The sequence below is a fragment of the Podarcis gaigeae genome (assembly GCF_964106915.1).
Source record: "Podarcis gaigeae genome assembly, chromosome: 5".
NCBI classification, from domain to species: Eukaryota; Metazoa; Chordata; class Lepidosauria; order Squamata; family Lacertidae; genus Podarcis; species Podarcis gaigeae.
Window position 1 is genome coordinate 1,684,581 of NC_139681.1, and position 10,202 is coordinate 1,694,782.

At 45.9% G+C, this 10,202-nt stretch overlaps 1 protein-coding gene across 1 annotated transcript; it reads right to left on the reverse strand.

Moving 5' to 3' along the window:
* Positions 1 to 4,641: 4,641 nt before the first annotated feature.
* Positions 4,642 to 9,777, reverse strand: CDKN1B (cyclin dependent kinase inhibitor 1B). The gene is made up of 3 exons (XM_083738966.1): positions 8,758 to 9,777; positions 7,588 to 7,721; positions 4,642 to 5,925 (listed from the first exon to the last, which is right to left on the reverse strand). Exons 1-2 carry the CDS (start codon positions 9,491 to 9,493, stop codon positions 7,600 to 7,602), a joined length of 858 nt encoding a protein of 285 aa, XP_083595092.1. The 5' UTR covers positions 9,494 to 9,777; the 3' UTR covers positions 4,642 to 5,925; positions 7,588 to 7,599.
* Between the last annotated feature and the right edge of the window lie 425 nt (positions 9,778 to 10,202).

Genomic DNA, 10,202 nt, shown 5'->3' on the forward strand with positions numbered 1-10,202 from the left:
CTCTTGTATTCCAATTCCTTCAAATAGATTCAGCAAGTTCTTACCCCAAATTTTAAACTTATTATAATTAACCCAATGTTAAAAATGTTTCTCCATCCCCTAAAATCGACCCCACTCCCTTCCACGAGTTCCCCTCTTTAATATGCAGAACAGATTAAAATAAAAGAAAATAGAAAAATGAATAAAGTATAATTTAACACCCTTTGGATTCCAAATTTCCCTCCCCCCTTTCCCGGTTATGTTCCCCAATGTCCATCAATGCCTGTTGTCATCCTGGAGATCCCACATCTAGGCCGAAATCCTTCACAAGTCCACTTTGCCGTCTTTTTAATAGTCTTTGCCGTCTTTTTAATCATCTTTGGTTTCGAGCGTCCAATCTTAGAAAAACTCTATCTCAAAAAGGTCCATTTTTTCCATCCAGATCTCTGTATTTAAGAGTAAAAACTCCAATTTTATTTCTTTAGACCTTTCAAATCTGGATGTCCCAAATGTTCCCACTTCCAACTTTGTCCAATTCTTGTTGTTCATGTTGTTTTTATTGTTCTCTCTCCTCACTTTCCTCTAGTTTCTTTTCCTGCTCTCCTGCAAAAATGTTCCAATTCCAAAAGCTTCTAAGTCCCCTACAGAGGCTTTGTTATTCAGGAACAAAACTTTACGTCAAGTCCCTTCCATTCTTCAATAGATAAATCTATTGTCTCCTTTAGTGTAGAGACCTCTGTAGACAAAATAGTGTTCCACTTCTGCAGTTTCCCAGGAGATAAAAAGTCCAATTCAAATTCCATGCCAGCAATACTTGTAATGTCCCACAGCCCCTCTAGAGGGATTATAGTAACTCAGTTTCCTTCCAGATCACACCCAACAGTCAAAGTAACTTGTTATTCCTTGTTTTAAACAATTTATGTCTAATTTGTAACAAATGTAACCGGCAAAGTCCTCATAACAAAGTTCTCTTTTTATTCTTCAGCTTTGACAGCTCCTTTGACAGCTGTCAAAGCCTCTGTTTCTCCTCTCCTGGCACTCTTGCGGATCACTCCCGGGGGGGGGGGGTTGCATTTTAGCTCACATTCTACTTTTCTCCTCCAGCCCAATCTTATAGTTTTCCATTGTGAAGTTAGTAACTTTATCAAAATATGGTAGCACTCAATCTTAGTTGTCAAATCCTTTGCTTTAGATCCTCTACAACCGGGGGGAGACTGACTTCCTTTTTGCACCTCCCCCGCTCGCTCCGAATTTGAAATTTAAACTTTTTTCCCTTTTTAAGTCCAGTTTCCAATTACTCACAGGTTGTTCTTTTAATCCGAATTTTCAATGGAAGAAGTCAGCGCTCTCCGCCAAATGGCATGCGGCTTCGCTCGGCAGGGGAAGCGGAGGACTCACAGCACCACACACACACACCACGGCACCCGCTCCGCAGCCTTTAAAAAGGCTCCTTCGCGGGTCGGGGGGCGCAAACGGTGCCCGCCGAGTCACCATGCCCATGGGTTTCAGCGCCCATGGTTTCTGAAGGTCCCCGCGACGCCGACACGGTAGAACCCAGCCCCTGCCGAGCAGGCTCCCTCCGGAGCTCGGAGGGAGTCCGCCATTCGGCGATGGCGCCAACCCGGAAGTCCGGATGTGAAATGATTTCAAAAGTGCCAAGTGTTTTTTTTTAAAAAAAAACATTTTTAGAAAAGCTTATTCTGCCAGCATGTAGTGCACTGATTATTTTTTTATTAAAAAAAAAGTTTTATTGAGATTTTTCATAATACATTAAAGACAAACTAATCTAAACAAAAATAAAAACATAAAAGAGAGAGAGATAGAGATGCAAAGTTCTCTCCAATAGGTAGATCTTAACTCTTATTCCACACAGAAAAAGGTGAGCCCTCCCAGCTCTCACCTAGGAGCTTCCCTTCTCCCAGCCTTGTACCCTGGGAGATCTTTTCTTTCCTGCCTCTCACATAGGATTGGTCATCAACTAGCCTATCCTACTGGTTTGGAAGGGGAGAATTTATGTGATTGCTAACATTTCACTAGCACTCCCCCCCCCCCGCCGCTTTTAATTGCACTAAATTCTGAGCTCAAGGAAACTGCCAGAGTGCCATGAGAAATAAATTACAAATGAATTTGTATAAGCAAGGTATCAACCTTTAGAGAAAGCTGCTTGCTACACCTCTAGTTTATTCTAGTCCTACACCCTTCTTAACTGGACTCATTTGGAGGATGGATGGTTTTGTCTCGTCTCTTTGTATTGGCTGCTATTAGATAATCCAGTCGCTTCTGATGCAGAGATGCAACCATTATCTGCCCTGAGAAGCGGCATCCCCAGAATAGTGATTCATAGGGGTCTGGCAGGTAGTCTTCATGCTTTTGCAAATGTTCAAAAATTAAACTTTCTAAGATGTAAGAATGAAGCGTGCTTCGATTTTTTGTTCAGTAAAGGACCCTTGACTTTTTGAATTTGGGGGATTGCTGCTTTAACCATGATGTGGGATACAGAAATTTACCCAGTGAAGCATTTATTGGCAGAGGCACTGCAAGACATTTTGGTGCCTGAAGTAAAACAATCTAAATGGTGAAACTTCCTTGCACCCTGCCACATGGAGCGATGAACTAGCTAGTTTTTTCTGCACATACTCAATTAAAGTAAATACAGCAATCATTTCAATTAAATTTGTATGGGATAACTTTCCAGTGAATGGGTCAGATGCGGGTTGTGTACACATTACTGGCTTAACACAGCTAGGTCATTCTTTTTCTCAATTTGGATCAAAGCTCACTGAGGGGAAGACACAGCAAAATGTAATATCCCATTAGAAGCAGCTGGATAGATGTGGATTGTAGACAACAGCCTGTGTACACAGCTTCCCAAACCAGTGGTGGGAACCAGTGTGTACCCAGTCTCAGTTAGATCTGCATTGCTTTTAATCCTAATCCTAGCATCTTGTTCAGACCTTAACTGAATTTGGGAGCAAACCCAGGCAAGAAGGAAAGGTGTCTGGACTCCCAGTTCCCAGTAGCAGCAAGGCACATAGCAAGAGGGTCAGCAGCCCCTCTTCCCATCCCTCTCTGTGAGGGTCCCTGCTAGGATGGATTATGGCATAAGTTGCCATGGCCAGTGGTAGGTGCCATAAGCATGGAACACATTGAAATAGGCAAATTATTGGAGTCTTAAGGCGGCTATGCTGTGCTGTCCCACAGCTCAGGCATGGGTCCCACACCAGCACACAGCAAGGAAGCATTTCCCTCCCACCAGAAATACGGCTTTGGCAATGGGAGCTAGTCTTACCTGCTACAACTAGTCACCAACCGACCCGGGAGTATTTATGATGTTGCTTGGGAAATAATTGAAAAGGCCTTTAGGTTAAGAATCGGGATATACTGTGTGTTAGGAGCCAAGACTGATACTCCTGCTTCCTATTTCCATGGGAGGTAATTTGTGGGAATGTTCACCTCCTACAGTTTACAGCAGCATAGAATATTAGCACTCAGCAAAGAAGAGGGGGGCAGGGATTACGTGTGAGGCTGGGTTTCCCCGCGTATCAGATTATTTGGACAGCAGATTCTAGAGTGGGTACTATTTTTGACCCTCCCATTTTTGCACATGGGTTGGGTTTTTTGTTTTTTTTTTAATTTCACTTCCAGACTACAAACCATATTATTTAGTAGGGAGCTAGGGACGCGGGTGGCGCTGTGGGTAAAAGCCTCAGCGCCTAGGGCTTGCCGATCGAAAGGTCGGCGGTTCGAATCCCCGCGGCGGGGTGCGTTCCCGTTGCTCGGTCCCAGCGCCTGCCAACCTAGCAGTTCGAAAGCACCCTCGGGTGCAAGTAGATAAATAGGGACCGCTTTCTAGCGGGAAGGTAAACGGCGTTTCCGTGTGCAGCTCTGGCTCGCCAGAGCAGCGATGTCACACTGGCCACGTGACCCGGAAGTGTCTCCGGACAGCGCTGGCCCCTGGCCTCTTGAGTGAGATGGGCGCACAACCCCCGAGTTTGGCAAGACTGGCCCGTACGGGCAGGGGTACCTTTACCTTTACATTAGGCTACTGACCTATGAACAAGTCCAACTGAGTTCAATAAGACTTACTTCTGAGTAGGCAGCATTAGGTTTGTGCTGTAAGTCCCTTTCAACTTACCACACACTTAGGACTGCGTGTACAGTGGTACCTCGGGTTACAGACACTTCAGCTTACAGACTCCGCTAAACCAGAAATAGTACCTCGGGTTAAGAACTTTGCTTCAGGATGAGAACAGAAATCGCATCTGGCAGCAGGAGGCCCCATTAGCTTCAGGTTAAGTACAGTTTCAGGTTAAGAAGAGACCTCCAGAACGAACTAAGTTCTTAACCCGAGGTACCACTGGGATGGTCATAGTACTGTCTACTTGCTATCTTTTAAAGCTTGCAGAAGTTTGTGTATTTATTGGACTTGGCTTGCAGGGCTTAAGGAGGGGTTAACTCTTCCCTCCACTGACTGTTTCCCCAGTGTAAATCCCCCTTAGCTGCTCTTTGCCTTGTTAGAGAGAGGGACTCTGGCTGGATACACCTTTACACATTGAAGAAGAGGAAAAATAGACCCAGTGTATATATTTGGGAAGTGGCAGAAATCCCTTATTTTTTCAGGATTTATAAAACACACAACAAAAATTAGTTAACATATATATATATATTTATATATGGCAGTTTTCTTTATTGATTGCTTGATGTAAAACAATATCAATTGGCAACTGTTTTCACACATTACAAAAAAAATATTAAACTTGGCTCAGTCTGCAATCATTTAAGCACAGCCATATTAATTAACAAAACAAATCCCCCCCAATAAAAACTAAAAAAACACACCCTATCAAATAGAGCATTTACAAATGCACAAGACAGAGGCCACTTTGGCTTTATGGGAAAATATCTTCTAGATTAAAAAAAAATCTTTAACATAAATAAGTTAGTATAATTTCTCAGTGTCTTTACAAAGTTATGTACACAGGTACAATTCAAAACTTTATTTTTTAAACATACAGGCAATGTAAAAAATACTGTTTAAAGATGTAGTTTTCCTTTCATTTACCCAGCCATGAACATCAGGGACGTGAGTGAGATGAAGAAAGGTTGAAGTTCAGGGTTTTACTAATTTTCCTTCCATTCTATTCAGCTGATTTATTTATAAATTACTTTTGAAATCATTTATAGTAATATATTATAGGTGGCAAAAATAAAAAGAAATAGAATTGAACACTTAAAGGGTCCTGGAGCAGGAGCCTTTATGCTGCTACATAATGGAAACACAGTTCCCCCATAAAGTCTAGGGCACAATTCCATGGAACATTCTTCTGCACTTGCTGTGAGCTTGATGTCTTCCACAACTGCCATTCATTTTAGTGGGATTTAGCATAGGCAAACCTCCCACTGAAACATGCTCTGAATAAGTAGAAATTTCACCAGCAAATTCTATCAATCTGCTGTAGCCAGTGTTAACATTGATTTTTAGATTCCATTAATAGGGACAGTACATCTTTAAGAAATAAACACATATGCTGCTTCTCTTCATAGAAATCTCTGCTTTCTGGATCTTGGAAGCAGATTTTTGAACCCATCACCTTTTACCACCCCACCCTTTCCCAGAACAAACTAACCCCAAAGGGGGGGGCGGCAAGGAGAGGTTTATGTGCTACATAATGTAGGAACTATATACACAGGTAGTACAGTGAAGCAAATGAGGAAAAACTTAATTGCAGAATGCTACATCCAATGCTTTAAGAGGCAGCTCTTTTAAAAGTGCCCGACTTTAGTGTTATTAAATTATGGGTTTGTTTTGTTTCAGTGCGTGTACAAGTTCTCCACTGAGGAGAATCAGTGATATGTTTTCTTTCTTTTTTCATATATAAACTCTGCATCTTCCTTGCTTCATGAACTTGATGCCTTCAAAGAACAAGGAAATGAATGTTCTTAATTCTGAAATTAAAGAAGAGAGCGGGCATTAAGTCAGTGAAGACTACAATAGCTCATTTCATTATTAAGGGTACAAAAAGTCACAAATGGCTATCAAAACACACAGTTGGTCAACATTGTTGCTAGAAGTGGATCAAGGTTCTACTTTGCATGTGGGGCAGAAATCTGTGTACAACTAATCACTACTTGTTAAGTATAACTTGTCTCACCCAACCAACCAATTTTGTATGTGTTTTTTAATAGCCTATCCAATAGAACCATATTTGTTTGTCAGGTTAAACTCTGTTCTGTCAGATTCTGATAGAAGCCTCCAGGTTCTTTTAAGCAACACCCATCACATGCCTGATTTCATCCTAGCTCAGACCACAGCTAGTCACAGACAGAAACACACACACACACACACACACACACACCAGTGATGTCCATCAAGAAACCTACCTTCAAGAAACCTGCAATCTATATTTTGACAGAGGTGATGACAGCAGACAAGAAATAAGGGAGGCGAGACATGCACTGGCTCTGTCTGCCCCAACCCTACTACCAACTCCACTCAAGGGAACAGTATTTTTCAAATCAAATGTTGGCACGGCTACCTGTAGGTACATCTAAATTGTTGTGAGGCACTGCTAATTTTGGCTGTTTCCTGGGGATGGGGAAGCACTAATGCAATTTTTCTTTCAAATAACCAAATCAACAGAAACAATTGAATTTACACACTTGCCCCTGCTGACCCAAACAGAATGGATTTCTTTAAAAGTATCTGGTTCCAAAGCTTAACCTTTCTACTCATTTGTAGGTCATGTTTGTCAGCTTTCTTTACAATACTACTGCTCTAAAAACTCTACTCAGGGGCTGCATTTCCTATACTCTTGTCTCTTTAATTAAGAATTTTTATTCCCCAGGTAGCTTTGTGTCACTACTATTAAGACAAAGTTCTAAACTCATTTCACTATCAAGTTCTATTGAACTCAGTATGGCTTACTTCTGTGTAAAGAGTGTTGGGCTGCAAGCTTTTTAAGGATGGTAGACAAAAGTTCACCACATCCAAAAGCCAAATTAGACTACATATTTGAGATGAAGAAATACTTTATTTTAAAAGAAGGCAAAACCAGTATTTGCAGAGAATGGCCTTGCTTGAACATGCCCATTAATATTAAACCAGAACAACATTGTTCATTACAGTTAAGTGTAGAATATGAATAAGTGGGGGGAAATTGAATCTCTTTAGTACACTCATTAATTAATGTGGCTATCAGCTCAACAGTAAATACAAATGAAGCATGTGCAAATTTACTCAGAAGTAAGTCCTACAGAGTTTAATGAAGCTCTGCTTCCCAGTAAGCATGGATAGGGTTACAAACCCTAATTGGAAATATGTTCTCCAGGTTTTGGTTACTTTCTAATTAAACTGTAACTCCCACTGAAATCAATGAGTAAAAGTGGTATGATCAGGCTGCAGGTGTGTTTTTAAGATTACAAAAAAAGACACACTAGAGTCCTGTTCTGATATTATCCCCTCAGCTTGACAAAATTGCACTGACTAATTTGCAAAGGTTTACCAATAAGCTCAATCCACGCAAGGTACTGAGGTGCTCTCGTAATACATCCTTCATTTTCTGCCATCTGTAGAGATTTCACTAAATGCTATCCGGAAAGGAAACCCACCTAATAAACAATTTACGTTTGATGCCGTCTTGGGCTGGATTTCTTGGGTGTTTGTTCCACTGAGCAGGCACTGGAAGAGTCTTCTGAAATAGCCTCTTCTGTCATGTTGGCTCTTTTGTTTTGAGGAGAGGAATCTGGGAGGGGGGAGGGGGGAAGAAGCTTAATGTTAAAAATATTTTTGCTGCCGGATCTTGTACTAAATATGAAGGAGGCAGTCGAATGAAGGGGGTGGGAGAAAACACATCCCATAGGCCACTCCTTGAGTCATCTGCCATTTGCAGGAAAGATGGGGCAACAAAGTTGCATGCCTTGATTATATGGTCTCTTTCACTATCTGCTGCATCAGAAAGAATACCAAGTTTTGTAGAGTTGGGTTGGTGGCAGGGGGAGCCCAGGCCATTTGATTAGGGAATCTGATGCCCAGCAAACCTTTCACCTCCCTATGAGGGTAGACAACCATTTTCAAGTCACTTATTTTAGAGTAGTCCCACTGGCTTCAGTTGAACTGCTCCAGAAAAAAATAGATGTGGCATTTGAAGCTCACTAGTAACCTTAATATCCCCAAGATTAAAACACCCCAGCCCCAAATATGCGGAAGTCACTATCATCGATTTCAGTGCAACCACCTTAGCCTGCCTGACAGCTTGGGTTGTGGTTTCCAGGTCAACTTATGCTTTGGAGTTGCCCTGCTGCTTTATGGGAGACTTTCCCTACGCAACTATCCTGAGGACTGCAACCTTTAAAAAGCACAGCTAACACAAGTGCCTCAAATAACTGGTAATGCAAAGTGCATTGCCCTAAGCTCCGTGGAGGAAGGGCAGGATACAACCGGTCAAGAACAAGTAAGTAGGGTGCACTTCCTAATCAAATCCATTTGGAAGCAAAGAGATGTCCTTTCCCTCAGCTAACTGCTTGGCTTGGCTTTAAAAAGAAGAAAACAAAATCCACGGAGTCCCAGGAGTTAGCTTAATGAAGCCTCCATATTTCGAAGTACCGGTAGTTTAACTGCCAGGCGCTGGGGGCAACCAGAAAGATTTCCCAGCGGCACCTGGCTGGCGCTAGAACGCTAGACTAGATGGACCTTTGGTCGGATCCTGCAACGCAGGTCACGGGCAGCTCTCTCCTCCTCAATGCAACCCCGAAGGAGAGAGGAGCAAGTGGGTACTTTACCGTCCGCAGCAGGTCGCTTCCTTGGCCCGGGGCTCTGGCGCCCTAGATCCGCGGCAGCGCCCGCCGCTCCCGTCTCTTGCTCCGGCCGCCGCGCGGCGGCGTCCTCCTCCTCCTCCTCGGCGGAGATTCCCTGAGCGCGCCGGAGCGCCGGAGCGGGGCCGGGGCCGTCCAAGCCCCCCCGGCGCGGCTGGCTGCCGGCCTTGGCGCGGCCTCGGCTCAGCCGGGGGGGTCTGCTGTAGAAGTCGGGCAGGGCGTCCTGGGCCACGGCTTGCCACTCGTACCTGCCTTGCAGGGGCTGGCAGCGCTGGAAGTCGAAGTTCCACTTGCTCCGGCCGGCCTCCTCCAGCGCGCGGCTGTGCTTCTCCAGCTCGCGGGCCAGCTGCTCGTGGTCCACCGGGCCGAAGAGGCTCCGGCAAGCCGACGGCTTCGGGTAGTCCGCCTGCCGGGCTTCCATCCTCTCCAGCGTCGGGCTCCCATTCGAGAGGCGGACGTTGGACATCGCCCGGAGCTGTCCCCGCCGCCGCCCGCGCCGTCCCGCGAGCGAGATCCGGCGGCCGATCGGTCGATCCCGACGAGCCCCGCGCCCTGGCTCTTGCGCCCGGGGGAGAGCGAAGCGGGCGGGTTTAAAACCGGAGCCCGACCGAGATGAAGACTTCAAAACAAAAACACATCGAAGAGCCCCCCCGCCCGCCCCCAAGCAGCAGCAGCAGCAGCAGCAGCCGAGCAGCCCTTGCATAAGCCAGAGGCGGGGAAAGGCGGAGAGGAGGGGCGCGGGGGGGGGGGCAAGCGGAATGTCTTATTGCGGACCAAGTGCACCAGCGGGGGGGGGGGAGCAGATCGCGGAGGCGGCGGGGGGGGGAGCGGAGCAGCAGCAGCGCCCGGACAAATAGCTGGGCGACGGGAGGCGAGGGCTGCCCGGGGATCCTGCCTTTGGCCCAAAGCCTCGTCCCGATGTCAACGCTTCGCTCTGTGCGGGTGTTTGGGGGGGGGGGAGACGAGCCTTTTTTTCAGCCAGTGGCCCAATATGGCGATTGAAGGGAGGCGGACGGAGGAGAAGCTGATTGACACGGCCCGTCTATTTAAACGGAGGCGCCGCGCCATTGGCTCGAGGCTCGGGCGCCGCCCCGTCGCCGCTCTGGGGCTCCGGCGGAGCGAGCGCCGCTTTGTGAAGGGGGCCGGGACGGAGGGGCCGCCGCCCGGCCGACGGGCTGCTGCTGGGCCTCGGTCGCGCCGGGCCCCTCGGGGACTCCCAGCCGGGAGGGGCCTCTCGTCCTTCCCGCCCCCGAGCGGATCCTTCGGGGGAAGGTTTTCTTCTGTTCGGTTGGTTCATGAAATTTATACACCGCTGGATTGTAAAAGCAAGCAAACAAATTCCTCAAAGCGAGAAAACAATAAAATCGAGAGAAATTCACAGCTATACTTGAAAACATACAAACGCCAGAATG

Excerpts from the sequence above, each read along its gene's own strand:
- CDKN1B (XM_083738966.1), bottom strand. The coding sequence starts at position 9,493 with ATGCAAGGGCTGCTCGGCTGCTGCTGCTGCTGCTGCTGCTTGGGGGCG. Across the intron at positions 7,722-8,757 it reads GAAGCGACCTGCTGCGGACG|ATTCCTCTCCTCAAAACAAA; the intron begins GTAAAGTACCCA and ends CCCCCCTCCCAG.